At 44.5% G+C, this 21,504-nt stretch overlaps 2 protein-coding genes across 9 annotated transcripts in view; one reads left to right on the forward strand and one right to left on the reverse strand.

The window, feature by feature from the left end:
- Positions 1-6,586, forward strand: part of GALNT15 (polypeptide N-acetylgalactosaminyltransferase 15) — a 27,194-nt gene extending 20,608 nt beyond the window's left edge. For 2 of the 3 annotated variants that reach the window (XM_084507564.1, XM_084507565.1), the window contains exons 8-11: positions 543-674; positions 1,778-1,879; positions 2,668-2,808; positions 3,739-6,586. In XM_084507564.1, coding sequence (XP_084363690.1) covers positions 543-674; positions 1,778-1,879; positions 2,668-2,808; positions 3,739-3,885 — 522 coding nt within the window. In that variant the 3' untranslated portion in view covers positions 3,886-6,586. The remainder of the gene's footprint in view (positions 1-542; positions 675-1,777; positions 1,880-2,667; positions 2,809-3,738) is intronic. The other variant, XR_014688995.1, reaches the window with a different exon arrangement.
- On the reverse strand, positions 5,238-21,504 carry DPH3 (diphthamide biosynthesis 3). Of its 6 annotated transcripts, XR_014689000.1 has the most exons (7): positions 21,366-21,499; positions 21,145-21,219; positions 20,104-20,676; positions 10,746-10,856; positions 8,867-9,074; positions 7,070-7,146; positions 5,238-5,759 (listed from the first exon to the last, which is right to left on the reverse strand). XR_014689000.1 is itself a non-coding variant. In XM_084507570.1 (3 exons), exons 1-3 carry the CDS (start codon positions 21,474-21,476, stop codon positions 20,611-20,613), a joined length of 252 nt encoding a protein of 83 aa, XP_084363696.1. In that variant the 5' UTR covers positions 21,477-21,504; the 3' UTR covers positions 19,211-20,610. The 6 variants fall into 6 exon arrangements, 1 of the variants encoding a protein (XP_084363696.1); XR_014688999.1 differs by lacking the exon at positions 10,746-10,856; XR_014688997.1 differs by lacking the exons at positions 10,746-10,856; positions 20,104-20,676 and having other exon boundaries at positions 7,070-7,124.

Below are 21,504 nucleotides of genomic sequence, written 5' to 3' on the forward strand. Positions count from 1 at the left end.
TGATTCGATAGGCTTAATGTTAGGCCAAATTCTCCTTTCATTTACATTTTCTCATCAGGGAAGACTGACAATGACTGGGTAATTTGGACTCTTAAAGGTCAGGAAATCAAATTTTAATCTTTTTTTTTTTTGGGGGGGGGGGAGGGGGTCAAGCTCTGTACTTAATGACAATCTGATACTGTCCCACTGATTTCAGTACAACAAGTATCAAACTTGACCCAGACTTTTTTTAATTAAAAAGATCTGACTTATCTTGCAGGATAATAATAATTTTAAAGGAAATACTAATTTTCACAGTGTGTGCTATTTCTGAAACATTACCTTCTGTCACAACACCAGAGTAAATGCTGTTTTAACACATTTGGAGAAAGGGTACAGCTGGTCCTCCTCCTGGGCTTGATCTTGAGAGATATGTATCAGTATCTATAACAAGCAGGATAGGAGAGGCAGTGGAAATAATTCCTGTGCAGTCATTTTCATTTCTATCATTTCTAACACAAATACACTCTTAACCTTGTTTGCCCTGTGCTTTCTCCATGAAGGCAGAAAAGCCAGACTGCAGTGAGCGTCTTCAGCTACAGAAGAGATTGGGCTGTAGAAATTTCCAGTGGTTTCTGTCAAATGTGTATCCTGAACTCTCCCAGACTGAAGACACGCCAAGATTCTCTGGAAAAGTAAGAGAAAATACACTAAAAAAAAAGGATTATTATTTTTGTATTGATCAAAGATCCCTGTATTGCTTCCGTGTCCTAGGTACTCGATGAGTGTACGGTAAGTGGCTGTTGCCACTTTGAAAAGCTTATTATACAAACAGGCTACACAACAAGAATGGAACAAGAAGCAAAAGGACTGAGGAGACAAACAGCTGGTCCAAATTCTCACATAAGCCTTGAACTCCAGCCAGGAGATGAACCCAGATTTTCTGTCTCAGTTTGGTGTCATTGATCAGAGGATCCTAACCTTAGATTCTTTAGGTGCTATTAGCAAAGAAAAAGAACTGTGTTGCCTCACACGGATGGCAACTGCAACAGCAGGTGAGATATCTCTATGATGATCTATGTGCAAGGAGATAAAGCAGCATTTCTCCAGTCCTGCACTTACCCCAAGGGCAGAGGTGGTAGAAATAGCACTTACTTGGCAGACTGTGTACAGGAGGTGACATTCTCAACGATTTTTAAAACCATGTAAGAGAATAATTATAATCAATTAAAATACGAATTCATTCCAGGCAGCCTTACTGGAAGGGATTTCCCCCAACCAGGAAACAAGGCCTACTGATTAAGTCACATCCTGGTATCTGTAGCCAGATTTTACTGTGTCCTTTTACTATTTTGTCTGTTCCTTATTACCAAAGTTTGCTTGAGAAGAGCATAATAACTGATTGTGGATCAAAGGAAACGTTTTTTCCCTCTGGAACAACTTGATTTTTTTCTCATTACATGTACAATTTCATGATGAAGTGCAACTTGCCATTATCATAAAAGTAGCTTTGGCTGATTTCTTTTAACCATTGTAATAGTTAAAACCAGAAGTGGGTAACTAACTTAAACAAAACTCATTGGGTGTCACTGACCTTTGGTGAGACTCTCCCTTGTTTATCAGATCACTTTGCAAGATCAAAATGCAAGATCTAGTCTGAAAGAAAATAAATCCATTGTTTGAACTGCAGGCAAAAACACCTATTGTAAGGGGATGTAATCACACCAAAAAAAAAGTTAGGTGAATATTTTCTTTGTATCTGACTGTGCTTTATTTCAGTATAAACATTTATTTACAGCTTTACAATACTGGTGTTGGCTTCTGTGCAGATTACAGACCTGGAAGGGCCACTGCAGACGGCTCCATCGAACTCTCTCCTTGCAGTGACAGCCCCAGCCAGGTACCGTACACCTCAAGTATATGGGTACTGCACAGGATTTAAGGAACTGCTAAGAAAATAGTGATTCCAACGTGTAAATGGGTGGGTTGGCATTAGGGGAAATATTGACATACCATATGTGTGCTAAGGCAACATTGCCCGTCTTTGTACAGATGATTATCATTTGCAAAATGGCAATGTTCCACGTTCCACTGAGGCCTGGTCCCTGCACTTTGCTCCAGCAGACATCGTTAAGTGGTTATTTGTTAGTATATTTGGTAACAGGGGCGGTTTCTCCCATGTTCTAGTGTCTAAACTGCAGTCAAATACAGGAAGAAAATTCATGTAGGTACCCAAGCTGGCATTAGACTAGCAAGTTCTTGCACTGAGAGAAGTCAAGCCAGTACAGACTGACTGCAGATATTTACTCTAAGTCCCAAGCAAGTTCCACTGCTTACACTGGGCTCAGGGTAGCTGCAGGCACATTTTTAACTGCAATCTGTACAGACAATTTCAGAAACTCCCTTCTGTTCAAATATTTATTAAACTAGGACATTTTCTTGTAGGATGGGTTTACTTTATGCATAATTACAGCCCACAAAGCCTTTCCTCAAAAAAATAGTCTCAGGTATGTAGCTATGCCAAAACTAGCTGGGGGGATTGCCTTGCAGGATCAGGCCTGTTGGTTCTCCTTCATTCATATTTGGGTTGCATATTAAGAAACATGAGTGGGAAATTTTGGAATGAACGTTTAAAAATGCATCGGGATGCCCTTCTGTCATTGTTCAAACAAACCCTCTTTCTTCCAGCACTTTGAATATAATAGCATGAAGGAAATCCGGCTTGGGTCTGCTCCGCTGCTTTGCTTTGATGTCAGCCACGGGAAGGTTGTCCCTCACAACTGTACGAAGGAGACAGGCAACAGCCAGCAGCACTGGGACGTCCAGGAGGTCCGTACCAACACTGCCATGAGGGGAGGGCTGCTGAGGGCACCTGTGCCATCACTGGGTGCCTGACAGCATGCATGCACAGGGAAGGGGTGACATATTTGAAGGGCAACTTTCATTTCTGAACCATTTTCACCCAGGAAATTTAGGATGCTGTTTACACATTTACACTGCCTGTGCAAAACAATTTTTTAAAAAAAAATACAAAGTACAGAAATCCTACCTAAATTCACATGCCCTCGTTTTATCTGTTTAATTTACTGGCCTTATCAGAATAGAATCAGAATTGTAAGAGGTTGTGTAAGTAAGAGCAGGACAAATCCTTGCCCACTTCTTTTGGATGGGGGAAGGCACTGTGAATCTGAACTCTCCCAAATAAGAGCTCTTCGGGAGCAGGGGAATCATTAAAATTCCTCCTGTATTGCTGAAGGACAAACCCCTTGTTAGAAGAGTTCAGTATTACTTAGTGGACTTCACCCAACAGAGTAGGAACTCCTCTGCAAGACTGAAAGATGTCATGCTCTTGGACGGCCTGGGAAAATAGCGGTTACTGTAGTCATAGGCAGGCTGCAATCCTCGGGTACAGTGCCTACTGCAATATGCTTTGATTCCTAAGGGAAGCACTGGTCCTTTTGAAATTTGGTGCCCTCCAATACTGCAGTTGGTGCTGCTGACAGCAGTTACCTACAGGAAACAAATAGCGTTGGAAAAGAGAGAAAGTGAGCTCTGCACTTGTGCAGCCTGTCAGCTTCCAAAGGAATTGTGTTCTCGCAATGTCCTGGGCTCAGAGCTAAACTTAGTCATCATGTTCAATACCTTTTTGAACAACAAGTCATTATTGATGGCCTATTGTACATTAAAAGTTTCAGAAACATGGCCTAGTTTTCACCTTATTTTTTTATTCGTTCTTTTTCCCCTTCTCTCATCTTGTAGAATGGATTGATCGTCCATGTCCTTTCTGGCAAATGCATAGAGGCAGTGAAGAGTGAAGACGAAGAGGACTTGTTTTTGTGTGTATGTAACAAGAATGCAAACCAGCTGTGGCAATTTGAACGTTCCCATGGGCTACGTCAGAGATGACTGACAGGTCTGTGGGGAAATCAAGTCACCAACATTTAGCATTACTTCTCTTTCGGGATTCAAGATACATTTCCGACACAGAAAAGAAAGATGTTTGTGTTTGCTGTAGCATACAGGGAAGTTAGGAAGGTCTCTCCTTCAAAGCCTGGCTCAACTAGTTGCCGCCAGTTCCTGGTTTATTCAGCTTGAGCTAAAATTTCCATTTATTCTGTGAAGCAAGGAATAAAGATACTGTGAGCATCAATGGATTCTCAACTCTGCTATTGCAGAAGACAGTCGAGTTTGCCCTTTGAAGGAAACGTGGAATATTGGCTGCCAGAGAACTTGTCTTTATCATACTCTTGTGACTTCTGAGGATACAGGAAAATGAATATTTGTGAAACTTTTCAAACTCTAAGAGGAAATCAGCCAAATCAAGATGAGAATTTAACCGTGTTGTACAGTGCACTCAATTCATATAAAACAAAGTAGGTCTTGTATGCATAAAAGTAGTAGATGTTTTAATATTTAACAGCTAAAAAACGAATTTTCCATCCTGAGCCAAATTTCTACCCTCCATGAGATAGCACAGGGCATAAATTAGCACTTAATTAGGCACAAACTGCTCTCACTGATTTGGAATACCAACAGTCTTCAGCATTTGGCACACCCTTCCTTACGTCCTTCGTCCAGAGTCTAATTTGGATGGGAGAAGGAGACTGAATTATTAACAACATTTTTTTTAGTGTTCATGCAACGTAAGAACAACTCTTCAGGAACCTTTTGTGGAATATGGAAGAAGACTGAATTAGATGTGAGAGAAAAGTAACAGCTCCCCTGCTTATTTGGAAATGGAAAGAATCGGTGGCATCCATTCGCTCTTGAAAAGCCGTGGGATGAGCTCATTATTATTCCAGTGACAAAAACATGGCTGGGGAGAGCAAATGGAGGGAAACAACAGGTTTCAACAATGGCTACATAGGAAGAAAATACTGGTGTCTGCTTCCACTTGCTTGCTGCCTACTACACTGAGTAAGTCTTTTACACTGTCAGTTTTAGCCAACAAGATTTGTAGACTCTTGCTGTCATGGGTCTCCGCGCCAATCCTCAGAAGACAGTAACATGCATAATCTTCTAAACAAGCTGCTGTAGAGCCTGCATCCCCTTTGACCTCCTCTCTTTCGCAGAAGTCAACGGGAGCTCATGTTAGGTAATGAGAATGGCCTCAGTGTGCACTAGCAGAGCAAACTTCTATCAGTATTTTGTTCGGGCACTTTCAATTTTGGAGTTAAACAATGAGGACACTTTCCAAGAGCCTTGTAAGACAGAAGAACAAAGATCTGGGAGTTTTCCCAGGTCAGCTCCACACCTGATTTATAATATAAACCAATCACAAACACAAATATTTATTAAAGGGGGAGGGTATCATTAATGAAACCTAATTAGCTATTGATATTTCTTTCACAACAGAAAATAGCTTTTTTTGGACAATGTACAGCATAATGTGTGTGCTTCAGACAACGGAAAGAATACCAGAATGCTCTGCCCAGAGTATTCCAGTCACCGGCTCTTAGTAAATCATAATAAATTTGTTTCAAGCATATAGAATTAGTTTTAATAGAAGACATGAACAGCATTCCATGTTATGTTGTCCAAAAAATTTCTTGGTCGGGTCCCTGTTTGGTTTGAGTTCTGCAGTTTCCACGCCATGTTCGGGCATCACTCCAATCACCCTAGTCACCACTCACTCCTTTGATAGCATCAGAACCTAACACCATTTACTGCTGTGCCATTCAAATTTTCCTGCGACGTTCTTGAAAACGCTTCAATTTTCAGCTGCAAGGATGGGAACAACTTCTTCCAGAACAACAGTGATCACTGATCATTGCCCAAGTCTAGGGTGAGAAAAGAAAATTTCTAAAATTGCAGAAAAGCTGCGATTGAAATGTTTTAACGAAATGTGATTCCTTTCTATTTTTTAAATTATAAGTATGCCAGATTTTTAAGTTATGTATTATTTATTCTATTTTGGACTCTGCACTGGGAATATCATTCCTTCAGCATTTAGCTTCACGTTTAAAAATGTTTATACAAATACTAGAACTGATCACAAGTGGGATTTATCACCGAGAATGAAAATATTTTTGTTTAGAGAGGGAGAGTTTGGAATAAAACTTCAGAGATGTGGACATCCTCATCATATACTGCTTTTTAGCATAATGATAAAAGCCTAGAAGATAAGGGTTGCTGTAGATATATGTACAATAGAATAATATGTTACACAATACCTTTTCCAACAATAAAATGAAAATATACAGCTCAGTACAATTTAAAGAATAATTGTTATTATACTTGTTGCATTTAGTAACTGTGTAAATGTGTGTTTGGTTTCCAAGGGAACTAAACTCCAGAGCATAGGACAGAAAGGAGCCACAGCATGGTCCAGGGGGCCTCCACATGGGGACAGCAAGGGGACAAGGACTGTGGGCCATACTGTGCAGAGCCCTTCCCTCTGATATAAACATTACCTGTTGTGGTGCACACATGCTAAAATAAAACACCTGTCTCCTGTTTTTCCTAGTTTCCTTCCTGCCTGCCCTGTATTTGGTTGATTGCTTTCCCACGGAGGTGATGCACACTTTGCCCCTGTTGTCACATCTATGAACGAGACCCTTTTTCTCGTGTAGGTTTCACAGAAAGCTCAATAAAGGGTCTCTACTAAGGGTGCTAGTTTGTTTTTTTTCTACACTCTTGCGTATCTTTCACACAACACAAGCAGAAAGAAATGCTTCAAGCATCACAGAACATGGAATTACTTTTAGCTCTGTATTTAGACAGGCACAACATTTCTGGTTCCTCTAATTCCAATCGACAGGAGAGAAATGTAAGAACAAAATGTTTCAGGCAAGAATGGAATAGCCTTGTTAACTCTGAAGACCTCTCTAGTAGAGCCTCAGGCAAAAGCAAAGGAATTCCAGCATAACACGAATAAACACCTTCTATTCCAACTCCACCTGTTTCTTTGAATTTGGCAACCCAGGCATAACATAGGCTTGGAGCCAAACCCACCCATGAAGACGAGTTAAAAGGTCAGAGTAAAGACCAGGTCACCTCACGGTTAACAGCGCTTCCTAAAGAGCCTGGTCTATTCCTCCTCCAGCTAACTGGAAATGGAAGAACATGAAGGCCTCAAGTATTATTCAACTTGTAAACCGAGGCCCAGTGATGAAGTCGGTAGTGGCAGCAGTCTGGGGCTGGTCCTGTTGGGTAAGGACATCATCACTGAGACAGAGAAAGAGAATGAAAGCATTTAATCTGTGCATTAACCCAAAGTTTGAACTTCGGGGATGGTTGGAGCAAGGTTTAAGCTAAATCCTGCAGTACAGAAATGTTCAGGGCATCTCCCAGTCCATGTGCAAGTGCCTGCAGGTCCTCCCTTAGAGACCCTGGCTGAGCTGTCACACTGGCTGCTTACTAAAATGGAATGGGACTATGCTGAGGCAACCAAGGCAACAGCAGCAGCCTAGATTTCTTCTCATGACATCTGGATGGTGACATGTGAGTGAAAGCTTTCAGTCTCTGCCTTTGCACCTCGTATCTCATTTTATCTCCAGCAGTTTGATTCAGGTTCTAAACATACTGGAGAGTCTTACACAAGAGTCAAAAAGGAGCGTTTTGCAAATATCGGTAACTTCTTGGCTCACATTTTTAAGCTATGCAACCTGCACCACTTTAGCCCTCAATAAAGTATAGCAGTGCACAGTGAAATGTTGTGGTTTTATTCTTTACTATGCTACAATATTGGCTAATGCCTCCAGCCCATGGCCGTTTCTCCACCAGGTGGCTTGGAAAGGCGCACCACAAAAGCAATCTGGCTCCACTGCTTTGGATAGCAGGCACAGCATTTTTGCTGTCTTTCTGGCTGCAAATGGTGGACTTTGTAAAACAGCTGCCCAGCTGGGGTTACTGTGCATCAGACACAACAGAATTTTGATGACAGAAAACAGATACAGGTGTCAGGATGGTTAGCAAGGTTCTCTTTTTTCAGCTTGACCCCAATTTATGCACAGACCAACCTAAAGGCTGAACCCATCACTCGGTTTCTACATAGCTGCACTACGACCTTTGGTAAAGTCCATGACCTTTGATAATACCATCACGTTTATTTACATTGAAGGTAGTTTGTGTTACAAATTCGGAAGATGATGAAAACTATCGTTTTTTTAAAATATGCATTAGATATAAACACTGTAGCCTACTTTGTATAATTATTCAGAAGATTGCTAACAAATCTCCATTCTTTGCCATTTATTTATCACTCTCAGTCTTACAGACAGATAAGAATTAATCTAATAATGTCCTTTATGTTGTTATATGCACAAATGATTTTCAAAGGATTACATCCTTTGGTTTTTCTGATTCTATGGTTTTATGTTTTTCGCAGCATTTTTTCTTAACTTCTTAAGTTAGGATCCTATGAAGTTAAAACCATTGGGTTTTTTTAGAGTCTCTTTTTCATCATTTTAATTTGACATTTGCAAGAAAAATTTCAGAGCAGATATGAAAGAAAATCAAATGCTATTTTGATGTATCAGGAGCTCATCTCTAAAGATTCTGAGCATCAGATATTTATATCTGCGTTCAATCCATTGGGAAGCTGCTTCAAACACAATGGATCTTGTCAATCACTCTATATACATATGGTTTGGGATTACTAAACAAACCAAAAGTGGTCGAAAAGCCCTAGGCAAACCGAAATGTTTAATGCAGTACGTTGCATTAACATCTCTCTCTTTCTGTGTCCTTTTCATTAGCACACGCTGCTTGCTTTGCCTGCTTCGAAACCAAAAGCCAAGCAGCGAACAAAGAGACGGTTTCATAACCAGAATATTTCGAGTGGGCAGATGCATAAAACTCATCAAGTCAATTAAAAACAAGCCTCACATAGAAATTTTCACTGGCCAAGCTGTCTAGCTGAAACACGGGCTTTTTGTCTCCTTACCTAATCTGCATACACGTCACACCCGTGGAAAACTTGTCATCGGCGGTGCCAGGAGATGTTTTAACTTACAGATCAGTCAACAAATCGTGCTGACTGCTTATCCGACTGCAGCAGCGACGCTGATGGAGCCCCTGCAGGTCAGTCTATCCCACGCTGCCACAGCAAGCCCACAGGCCGTGCCTTGATGCCCGTGCCTTGATTCCTTTCCCTGCAGAAGCAAAGGAAACGTTACTTTCCTAGAGGAGCAAGCCGCGGCCAACCCGTGGTGTCCCTGTAGACAGGCACGCAAACAACCTCAAGAACTGAGAGCGGTGCTGATGCTAAGGAAATAACTTTTAGTTCCAGGCAAACAGCGAGCTGTTTCAGCTCCAGTTCCCGCTGTCGGAACAGCCTCACGCGTGCGGCCCTGGTGCCAGGAACAACTCTTAAATTGGCAGTGAGAGGGGAGGCTGAAACAAAATAGGCCTCGACACTGAAAAATAACTCGATAAGCAAAACAAGTACAAGGAGACCATCACTTGCCAATTACTAGAAAATGACAGCCCTTTCTGAAAAATACAGTGTTTTGTACATTTGCATTCAGCAGTAGAAGTTGTAACATGACGCTGAGGCTTCGCGGAGGACGGGAATTCCTCTTTGCAGAACTTCCGAGGTTCCTGGGTTCAGCTTGGTCTCCGTGTGGAACAAGAAGCGATGCTTCCTTTACTCTGAAGCAGGGCTGGGGCTCTCCCCAGAGGCACGGTGAGGGAGGTGGCAGGGCTGGGCTGCCCATGGCAAGGGGCCAGGCTCTGCCTCCTTGTCGTCCCGGCACAAGAAAGAGCATCAGCCTCCGAGATGTCTTGCTTTCAACAAGCTGGCAAATTCCGATAAAGATTGGTTTGCTGGCGCTTTCATAGCCAGCTCTAGTGAGAGTGTTTACAGCAACTAAATGCTAGCAAAGACTGCAGACTCAGCAGAAGGAGGAAAATCAATATTCATTTCTTAGGAGGGAGAAAGAAGAGAGAGAAGTTGAAAATGAGAAAAGCTGCATTCAATTCCAGTTTCCAAGTACCTCCATCCATTTCTTTTTACAGCACCGCGGCGCGGCAGAGCAATCCAGCACGGCCACGACAACAGCAGCAGCCCAAGGTTTATGTTGCAAATCCTGGCCCCTACTGCAATGCCTGGCAGGGAAAAGCTTTTCTCTACGTTTTCATGTGTTCGGGCCATTTGCTCTCTCTGTTGCTCTCCCTGGCACCTGGAGTGATTTTTGTCTCTCTGGTTGCAAAAGCAAGCTCTGGAGGGGAGAGGGCAAACTGGGAGGCTGGGGATTAAGGACCCAGAAACAAATCCTCGAAGCTGTTTCAGCTGGTGGCAGCTGCCCAGCTGTTTAACACCTCGGCAGTGGATTCCCTGCTGCGTTTCCCTACCATCTCCCTCAGCAGCTCAATTTGAGCAGCCTCGGGGCCTGCCTCCGCAGCTCAGCCCTCCCTGCTGCCGTCACGCACACGGCGCCACGGGACGCACATGGGTGGCGTGACAGATTGGCAGAGCACGGCTGCAGCGTAGGAAGAGCCTGCCTCCCGCTCCTCCGGGATGTGGCAGGAACCACGAAATCGCTCTGGGCTGCAGGCTGAGCTCATCCCTCTGCCCCACGGTCAGACGCCCACAGCTCCTCCAGCCTGCCTGCAGCACTCGCCCACGCCAGCAGCCGACATGGGCACGGACCCAGCTCTCAGGCCCACCTTGTTGAGAATGCTCCAGTGCCACCTGCACACAGGTTGTGCCTCCACTCCTTATTGGTTTTAGGACCTCTAGTGGCAGAAAAAAAAAATATAAAAGTGTTTGCAGAGAAAATCATCTTGGAAAGCTCTTCACGAGAGGACGAGACATCAAATACCTATGAACTCCAGCCAGTCAGGAAGGGATGTCCAAGCGCCATTTCCTTAATTAACACTCTGGGTCTTCTCCAGGAAAAGTTATTTTATCTTCTCCTTTCTCATACAGGATGCTGCAAAAGAATAAAGTCTGCCAGGAAAATACTGCAGGCATAAAATACACTTACAGCTATCAGTGATCAGTACTGCCTGTCAGTAACCTTTTTAGCGAACAGCTATCCTCAATTATTGATATTTCAATATGGGTTTTCAAGGTGAGTCTGTGGATGACAGCTTTAAGTTTTCTGTTTCTCAGCAGGAACACTCTTGGCATGGTTAATACTGAAAATATAGTGCAGACAATGAAATCCTTTCCCTCCAGGTAACCCTCATTTTGACCCGTGACAGCACAAAGTGTCTCGTCTCATCCCTCCAATTGCCAGGCCACTGATTTCCCTCTCGAACCCAAGAAAATATAAAGCTGCACAAGGGGAAAGAGCTATTTACCCCTGCTCCTGTACTAGGTCTCATCAGTGCAATTATGTTATTAAAAATGTTTTAAACACACCTGAAAAATAAACAGTGAAAGGAGTAAAACCCTAGCCGAGGACAAAGTCTACCTCCAGCAGGAACCCAGGAGAGCCACATCCTTCTTTTTTTGGCAGCAGAGAGACAAACCTAATGGAGAACACAGGAGAGCAGCAGCAGAAGTGGCAGGATGGAGGAGGTTATTGCTGAGGCTGTGACAATGTGCAGGTGGCCGTTTGTTCCACCGAGACCATGAGCTGTCTGTACCCCAGGAAATGCCTGACTGGACGTTTCGGAAATATGTGAAAATCCACAATCGAGGTTTCCTCCCGGCCCTACGGGAGAGGCTCATCCCTCTCAGCTCTCTGGTTGCTTTCTGCTGAACTCTCTACAAAGAAAAAGTGGAGGAATTTCCACCAGCAAGGTAACTGTGAACTACGGACACTCCTGGCATTGTCATCTCTTGGCAGTCACAGGCAGTGAATTACAACGTGCTGCACCTGGGGGAAAACACCAGAAAGAGTCTGCGTGGTGAAGACAGGTGTCTTATGTCCTGACAGGACTGCAATAGCTGCTGAATGACGCAGAGTAGCACAGAGTTCAGCAGTGATGTACAAAAAAAAGAAGCCAGCCTCATCTCTCATTAACCAAAGTCCCCCAAAAAATGAAGCTTTGGAGGAACCCAAACTCCTCACAGATTGCTGTCCAGTGCCAGCCTGCAGGGTGGGACCGCATGGGGTGAGAGCTACTGGAATATTTTAAATTGACTTCTTCAGAATCAAATTATTCGCTTCCGAAATGCTGAAACACCTCAGCTGACACTTCTGCACCAGCCTAATTTTTGTGACTGTAATGCTCCTTCCCCTCTCTCTTCCCTGTTTCTCAGTTCAGCAAGAGATAAATAAAACAGACGCCACGTCTGGTCATGCACAGCCTCAGAAAGTGCCCTGGGGTACTTCAAACAGGGCCCTGGGCAGGACAGAGTCTCCCTCTCCTAGAAATCAGTTTTCTGTGCTTCTGCCTCCCCCCAAGCCCTCAAACACAAGTGACGCTGAAATGCACTTGCCCAGCCTGAGCTGATGGCTGACCCAGCGAAGCAGAAATGAGCTGCAGCCTGAAATATTTATGAAAGGCAGCCGTGGAGGGCAGAAAACCCAGAAATTTATTATTTACCGTGCATGCCCTTTATTCTCCGTTCAGGGGTAATTCATTCGAATTCTGTTCTGCTGTAGAGGGGAGCAGAGCTGGGGTAACCTCACCAAAGCAGCCTGGGTTACTCCAGCTTTACGCCGCTGTGCTGAGGGGCAGGATCTGCCCCAGAGCATCCTTCAGAAAGCATTTTATATGAGCTGTCTGCGTGCCTACAGCTCAAGCTACCCCCAGCCACTTTCATCTCCACAAGCTGCCCTTGCGAGGCAACCTGCGACTGCGTTCACAGACCTAGCAGGATAATTTCTTACTCCTCGGGGTTGATTAACCTGTCGGAGAGGGATCCGTGCCTTCAGAACTCTATTTTTGCAGGTGTTCCTGGGACAAACGCCTCAGCGGCACAAAAGCGAACTAGACAAAATGTGCAGACGCTTTATTTGGCATGGAAAGAAACCAAGGACACGGCCCCTGCTAGAGTTGCAAAAATAAGAAGAGTGCGGGGAACTTGGCCTGCCTCAGTGGAAACTCGGCGTTTGGGTGGCCTCGCTGCAGCCTGTGTGGGACCGGCAGCTGAATGGAGAGGCCGGCCGGGCCTGGAACGCCAGCAAACCCTCCCAGATCCGTCACTTGGCAGAGGTACTGACAGAAATTCTCTGGCCGAGAAAGCACAATCAAATCCTGCGACGTGTAGTACCTCGAGAAGGGGTCCGTCAGTCTGAAACGCCGTGGAAGCTGACATCCTCTCTGGTTGCTGATTTCTCTGACCTCTCCTTCAGTTAGGAAAATCCTAGACTCATAAAAAACCATAAGGAGGGGAAAAATTTGCAAGGATCAGACTGTTTGATAGGCATTAGATTAAATTCTCCCGCTGCACATCTTCCATACATCACCCCCGTTTGTTGCTCTGCTGCTTCCCATGCCCTTTTCACCGCCCCATAAGGAGGACCTGTGTTTGCCTCTAAGTGCCCCCCTGTGCCCTATACACCAGGGTTTGGGAATTTTGCTGGTTGTCTCAACAGCACAGGGACTGAGCTCCCCCTTCCGCAGCTTCTGCTTGCCCAAGGACAGCCTGCAGGCTCTGACCCCAGGCTGTTTGCACAGCCTGTCGAAAACTATCTGCGTACAGAGATTGTAGCAGCACAGTGAGTATCACAGTTCAGGCTAAAAGGCAATCCTGTGCCAAGCTCATTCTAGGTCACCAACTTCCTAAGGGTATTCTTCCAAGAAAGAGCTTTATCTTGAGTAGTTCTGGCAGAGCAGACAGGCTGAGTTACGATTAACCCCTTCTTCAAAAGGAAGAGCAAGAATTATTCACTCTGTGGCATCCGTCCTTTGTTATTTATTCATGGTAAGATTGTTTTTTTCCAGACCAGCATTAAAAAATAAAGTCACGAGGTCAGAGTGCCTTTGAATGGAAAAATTATTCACCCTTTCAAAAAGGACACTACTTTAAATGTGCATCTTGGGCAGCATCCACATTCCTTTGATTAAAGTAAATGCAGTGTGTTCAACTTTAAAAGATATCTCACCCTGAAACACACCATCACTCCAGCCAAGGGCTTTATTGCCTGGAAAGTTCAGATACCCATCAGGGAAGTCACTGCAGCAAAGGCTGGGAAATACAAAAGGCACACAGATGTGGCTTTGAAGAAAGAAAGAAGCCATATAAGAAAGGCAATATGGCTAATTAAAAAGCACACGGAAAGGAAGTAAACAAATTACAAAATTAAACAAAGTCAGCTAAATGCTGGGAGGAGAGGAGCATTAACCAGCCTGAAAGTCCCACCAGAATGCGTGGAGCTTCCACCCCTTCATCAGCTGCTGCGAGGGGAGTGCAGCAGAAAGACACCCCAGCTGGAGCAGGAAGGCCACCTGAGCTGATGGAACCAGCAAGGTTCATTTGTGGGGTTCACCACAAACAGAACGAGGCAGCTCTCCTAACAGAGTGTACTGACACCATGTAACTCCTTCTCACGGGATGCAGTGATTATAAATGGTCACACAACTTCAACAAGTGATTAGCTAAAGGTATACTTATTTCTGAGACTGTGCCACTAGTATATCAGGCTCAAGAAGCCCGTAACTTACCAACTGTGTGGCAGTGTTGTGGGGAAGCACCCCCAAATGCCGGCCCTGCTCCTTGTTAGACTCCTCCTTAGCTGAGGGCAGTGCTGCGGCTGGACAGCAGGCCAGGCAGCACCATGCCTCGACCTGGGACAGCCACTGCTGCTGGCACCACACGTCACCTCACCCCCTGGGACAGAAATTTTCATCACTGGCTCTGAAACAGCACTCCGATGGGTGGTTTCTCTCTGCCTCCAGCCTGATTTTGCATTTAAATTCAAAGTCTGATCCTCTGGGGTGTACACCAGAATCCACCAGTGTGTTAACGCCAGTGCAATGCACTGGGGGTTACAGAAGCCTCTGCATGATAAAAAAGCAAAGCCAAGGGTATTCCATCATTATGAGAGGGGAAAAAAAAGGATAACTTAGGGTTCGTATTTATCTACTTTTTTTCTCCACTATATTTAATTAAATCAAACTTTAATCTTCACATCTGCCACAAGCCACAGTATCAGTTCTAATCTGTATGGAATGACACAAAATGATAATTTTTTTGCCACAGTGTACAGAGATCTGTACAGCACTATCTGAGAGATACAATAAATGCCATAAGATGATTGGATCGGCTTTGCACGGGTGCAGAATTTCCCCAGACAGACCCAGCAACGGGTCAGAGATCTGCAGAAATGAGAACAGCTAGGCAGTAACTATGTCAATGTACTTAAAAAAAAAAATCCTCCCTGATAAATGTATTTTATTTTCCTAGAGAGCATGAAATAGTTGTTATTTCTAAGATTATATCAACAAACTTGTGTGTAAATACTGTTAAGACTACACACAAGTCCTACAAACATAGGACTAAACACAGTAGGACTGCATCAAGCTCCGAAATGCTGCAGCTATTTAGACAGCTACTGGGCTAGAGTAACTTTTACTCGAAACACGGAACATGTCAATAGGTGGTTACTAACCTGTCCAGCATTTGTGAGGCCAAAGCAAAATCATTTGCCAAAGGAACAGAAAGAGCCTGAAGAGGGCACCACAGGAATGACTTAGAGGACAGCTCCTGTTGATTTTACCCTGAGACTTGAAATAGCTGGAGCCTTCCCCAAAGGAACAGCTGCTGCACTCAAGCAGCCGGGCAAGAACCTGAACTTTGACCTCAAATTAAAAAATCATCACCACACAACAACAACAAAAAGAGGAAATCACGATAGCAAAATGAAAACACGACCCCTAAGTTTCAATAGTTGAGAATTACTTTAAAATACATTTTTAAAACTATGATTTTAAGCCTCACTTAGAATTTACAGGGGCCTAACTCACAGATTTCAAAAGCTTGGTTTCAGCAATGTCAATGACCTAACTGCAAGCACAACTGAAAACACAGAGAAAAGCAAAAAGAAAAGATGCTTAGTTAACAACATATGTAGGGCAAATACTCATGAATAAATTAATGCTCTGTGAATCCACCTTATATTACTTTTCCACTGGAAGGAAGAAAGCAGACAGAAGGTTATCACACTCAGAAATCAGTCTAGCTGCTTTTCAGACATGTTTCACAACAATAACCCCTGACAAGTCTTTATGAGACTTTGAGGGTCCCAACATTTTCCTTCTCAATCGCACCGCTGCCGACACCACTATCACGTACATTTTGAATCGTTCCCTCACATCACCTTGTGCTAGCAGAGCTTCTTCCCTCTCTATAGCAAGGGAAGGAAAAGAAAGCCAAGAATGAGGGTGGAAAACAAGAAACAAGGAGTGTTCAGGGGGCTGGGCCTCCCTCAGTCTCCCTCAGATTGTGCTGGTGGACAGCACAATCGATCTTGTGGCTGTGGAAAAATCCCACAGGTACAGCTCAAAAGAACTCCACTTTCTGCTTTACCTGCTGTAAGAGCTAGATTTGCACGGCATGGCACATAACCTCAAGCAGATGATACCACTTTGCTGTTCAGGGTTTTTCTTTGGATTTTGGGTTTTTCCCAGAGCTATGGTCACCGCCTGCTGGCTGCATAAAGGCACCAGTGGATGGGGCAGCTGGCCTCATGCCCCCAGAGCCACCCACTCTCTGCTGTGACTGCTCGGTGGCAGGGTTCGTGGCAGAGCAATGATTTTCCAGGACACGGTGAGAAGCCTGCACCAGGCGGGCGAGCTGCCAAGATTTGTGCAGAGTTGACCTGAGATGCAAACAGATTGAAACGGGGCTGTAAAGGGGCAGGAAGGAGTGATGACAGGTCTTAAGCATTTACCCTCCTGGTTAGCATTTACCCTCTTCCCTAGTCCCTTTTGCCCCATTTCCTCCCTGACAGCATGTGACACCAAAAGCTGCTTCCCAGCTTGGCACAGCTTCTTTCAGCTGCTGCCACCGTCACTCAAACAGTCTGACCACTTGCAGCATCCTCAGGGTTACACAGGATCCCCCAGATCCTCCCTGTCTCCTCTATGCCATGGCCACCACAGAGAGACACAAAGAAATTAGCGTTTTAAATTACCATGAAGCAGAATCAAAGCTATATCCTAGCTAACTGTAAAGAGAAAGGAATCCACGAGAAACTCACGGCCAACATTTGTTACTACTTCAAGTATTCTGATAAAAACACTCCACTAAGCTTTCAGCGTAACAAATACCTGTCCCTGCAGTCAAGGTTGATCTGAATGTTACACCCAAATGCAGGAGGGATGGAAATGGGATATGAGGAAACTACTTTTCCTAGTGACAATGCATAGCTGTCAGCTCACTTTAATTTACACCTTGAAGGTTTATCTGAAACTAACCAGAATCTGCTGCTTGGTGGACAGACCAGCTGGTCCACACAATCCCCTTTATTCACTCACATGATGCTCTGCAAAGGAGATGAGTTTTTTTTGGCGGTGCTGAGAATCAAAATTAAAAATTTTGATGGCAGGAAGGAATGACAAGGCATTTGCCTGACAGCCCTTCAGGTCACCACGACTTCCCTGCCACACAGGCACAGGGAGGGAGTGCAAGAGCTGTAATTGGCGACCCACAGACCTCAGGTCTTAGAGGTCCAGGGTCTTTTCCCCAGACTGCCAGAGCAGCTATTCAGAACTAATCGAGAACTAATCGTGTCTGCCTGGTACACAGGCACAGTGAGTTAGCAGTACATGACCTTCTCAGCTCGTTTCTTTGAAATGCAAACAAGAACCTGACTGTTGGAGGAGCAGAGCCTCTTCAGCTTAACAAAGAGCAAATTATTTCCTGTTTCTTCCTTTAACATTGTGGCAACAGGGTATTGCTTGTTTTCAATACGACATGGGAGCCTAGTGGTGTGTAACAGCGCTGATGGCATTTGCAATTTCAGAGCTTGGCCCTCTGAAACTGATCACAAGTTTTTCCACCCTCTGTAACCCCCAGTGAGCATGACTTACTCCAGCGGCGTCTGCATTAACGTCCGCACAATGCTGTTCTTTATCAAATACATCAGACCCCTCTGTGCAGAGTCAAGGACCTCATCAATTACACAACCCATCTCCTTGTCCGAGACAAGCAAGCAGCCAAAGCCTTCTTTGTGCCCCACATAGCTGTCTTTGCAGCAGACAAGCGAGCCCTTGGTTTCCAAGAGCACGCAGCACACAAGGGATGGATAAGGGGCCTACACACTGGGCAGGAGCCCACGGTGGTATGAGGAAATCTTGTGACTGAATTGCAAGACAGGAACATTGCTGATGGGTTACTCAGATTGCCCTGCCTGCAGTTTTGGAATTACACAGCACAGAGGAATTAAAAAAAAAAGTCATCTGCTATCGCCGGAGTCAAAAGCTTCTTACCAGTTAGGAAAACACAAAAATGGGCACGTTACCATCACTGAGCTTTTATTAAGGCTCCACTCCACTGCTACAGAACTCCACCCCTCTCTGCAGAACAGAAGGGAAAGCAATGAAATGGCTCAACACTTTTTAAACATCTTTCTCAGACTCCTAAAAGGCAACAAAGAGGGGAGAGAGATCATCCATCCTCTTTGCTTTGTCTCTCCCTCCCTCCTCCCCCAAGGACAGCAACTGTTCTCTCAAGATCTCTAAGACACTGCAAAGAAACCAAGCTGAAAGCAAATTCTGCTGGCAAATGTGGACACATCCTGCTCTAACAAAGTCAGACATGATATTGTGCTGTTGTTATCCTATGAAAAAGCTCTGGAAAAGGAAAAAGGGAGACAAAATAGTTGACTGAAGCATTGATATGTACTACCTAACATAACCATAGCACATACATAAGTGGCATTATTAAATAAACGCAATCCAAATAAGATGCAGCTGATAAACACTTCCTTACAACCTTGTCGGAATTCGACCACGTGGAATATAAGCAATTCTCTACTTAAGTTTCAAAAAACATATCTTCATGGCAATGCCTTACCTTCATTAAAAAAAGAACCCCCCCTTGAAATCTGGCCAAATTAATTCTGTAAAATGCATGCACGTTCAGATATCCTACGTGAATCACTTTGGATGAAATAAAATGCATGATTTTATTTATAAGACTTGGGCGGAAAAAAAACAAACAACTGATATTTATGCAGTCTGAATATGAGCTTAAATGGGGTTCCTGTAAATTTCCTTTGTAGCACCTACTGCTGGACTGACAACCTGACCACTTTTTTTTAACTAACCTGAAGAGATTTCAGAACCACAAGCACTGCAGCAGCAGCTCAACACCTTCAGAAACTATTCTGGCCGGTGCACAAACAGAATAACAGAATAAGCAACAGCTCATTATAACCACTGGTGCAATTTCAAGAATCTTTATTTAAATAAACAGTAGAAATAAATATTTGCTAAGAAATAGCTAACCAGTTACCACAGCATCTTCTGAAGCACAGGTATTTAAGTGGCACGAGTGCCACCTGCTGGTTTCGGCATCAAAACACTTCGGGTTGTGCACGGTGCCTTCAAAACTTCTAGCTAGAGGGTGTAGGGTTTGTTTGTTTCTAAATAACTCGAATGTTCATTTCCAACATTCACAGAACGTTGTAAGAACAAAAATAATTAAAAGAAGGACATCAGTAAGACTTGTTTATCTCTAGTGCCTGGAGTGAAGTAATTATATAAACGCTGCACAAATATTTCCCCCCAAATTTAACTTCACAGATGTCAAATCCAACAAAACACATGAATGATCATTCTTTTCAATAAATACTTATACACAGTGGCCTGTAATACAAGAAGTAGTCTTAGAATCAAGGTACTTTCAGAGTATACTCTTCCAACTCTATCTTAAAATTCTTTTTTATTCATAAATCAAGCCAACTGTGGGTATCTCTTCTCTGGGAAGTGACAGAACAAAGTGAGACCGAAAAATTCAGGAAGTGCACTGCTATAAATGGGACAGAGAACTGCAGACTGCTTTATATTTGCTGTAACAGTCAAATCACTGAGAAAATATGGGCATATTAAAATCCAGTTGTGAGTTCAAGTCCATTTGCACATTACTAGCTTTGAAGGGTAGAAGAGTTGGACTCCTTTTGTTTCATTTCATGCACCAGAAGTGTATAATTATTTCAGATATCCCACTAATACAGCTACCAAAGCTGTTTCTAAGCAACTGCAATTTATCAAACACATCTGCTTCAATCCACGTGCTGCGCCTTCTTTGCGCTTGCAGTAGCGAAAACAATTTACCAGCAGCAGCGGTTCTGGGCCTCCCGTTCCTCCTAAGCTCAGCACAGGCTGGAAGCATGAGGGTCCACTTCCTAGGTGACACCGAGACACACCAACACAGCAACTCTGTATGGCACCACGCCCCACAGGCCTTTACATCTTGTCTCCCAAAATTTCATCTCTCTGTGCCATTTTGCACTCACATATGCTCACTGCTCTCTACCACATCCAACTGTACTGTCACTCTGCACGCTTCTGAATACTGATTTGAAGTCAATCCGGATCATATTCCAAGTCTTCCAGAATATGTAACCCAGCTATTATTTTCTTAAAATGTGCAACATTTTAGAACAAAACCCATCCATGTTCATGTCCAAGAAAATTCTTATTCGTGTCATTATGACAGCCACTTATTGCACTCATTTCTCACAGCAGCAAGAAGTTCCAGGCGGAGCACCGCATCTCTTCCCGAAGTTGTCATTCCCATAATTTCTTATCCTAAAGCAGCAACAGTTCATGACGCGTTCGTCAGCACTTAACCAGTTCCTTGTTTGCCAAAGGTTCTGCAATGACTTCATCACGCATGAACTGTTCCTAGAGACAGCAAGCAGAGTTTTAGTTGGATTTCGTTATTTTTGCGTCTCCTCTCCCCCAGAAGACATCAGATCACCATTTTGCTTTCTGGTGTGGATGTAAACGGCATCAAATTGTCTCCCAGAAGATGAGAGCCGTAGCATGCCTACTACTTGTAAAAATTAAATTAGATGACTGTGCTGCTGGAGTCACAGACATCTTAACATCTCTGGGGCTGTTTTGCCCACGTTTCGCCCCATGCTCACCCAGAGCAGGCACGATATAAAGCTCAGACACAGCAGCTGGCGGACTCCAGGAAAGAAAACAACGCAGGAGAGGGAGCCACAACAGAAGGGATGCTTCAGCCAGCTCCCTGCCAGCCTCACCCCAGGCTTCCCAAGGCCTTTAAAAAATCCACAACAAACCCCAACCCCCCCTTGGCTGAGGCAGCACGAAGCGTGGAGGCGCAGACCGCCCTCCCGCACCCACCTGGTCGTAGATGACGCGCAGGATGAGCGAGCAGCTGGGGCAGGTGGCCACCTCCTCGCCGTTCTCCAGGTCCTCCTGAAACGGGGGCAGGAAACGCTCAGACAGCGGCCGCCCCTCACCCAGGGACCCCTCCCTTCCCCCCCAACCTCCCAGGGACCCCTCCCTCACCTCACAGCCCCCCAATCACCTCACGGGTGAGCCCCCCGCCCCCCCGCCGTTACCCGCGTGATGAGGAAGCGGTCCCCGCAGGGGCAGGGGTAGCTGTAGGTGCCGCTCTCGGCGTCGTACTCGAAGTCCTCGATCTCCACCTCGTCGTGGAACACCGCCATCATGGCGCCCGGCCCGGAACGGGCGGGGAGG

Source organism: Aythya ferina, assembly GCF_964211825.1.
Source record: "Aythya ferina genome assembly, chromosome: 2".
NCBI lineage: Eukaryota > Metazoa > Chordata > Aves > Anseriformes > Anatidae > Aythya > Aythya ferina.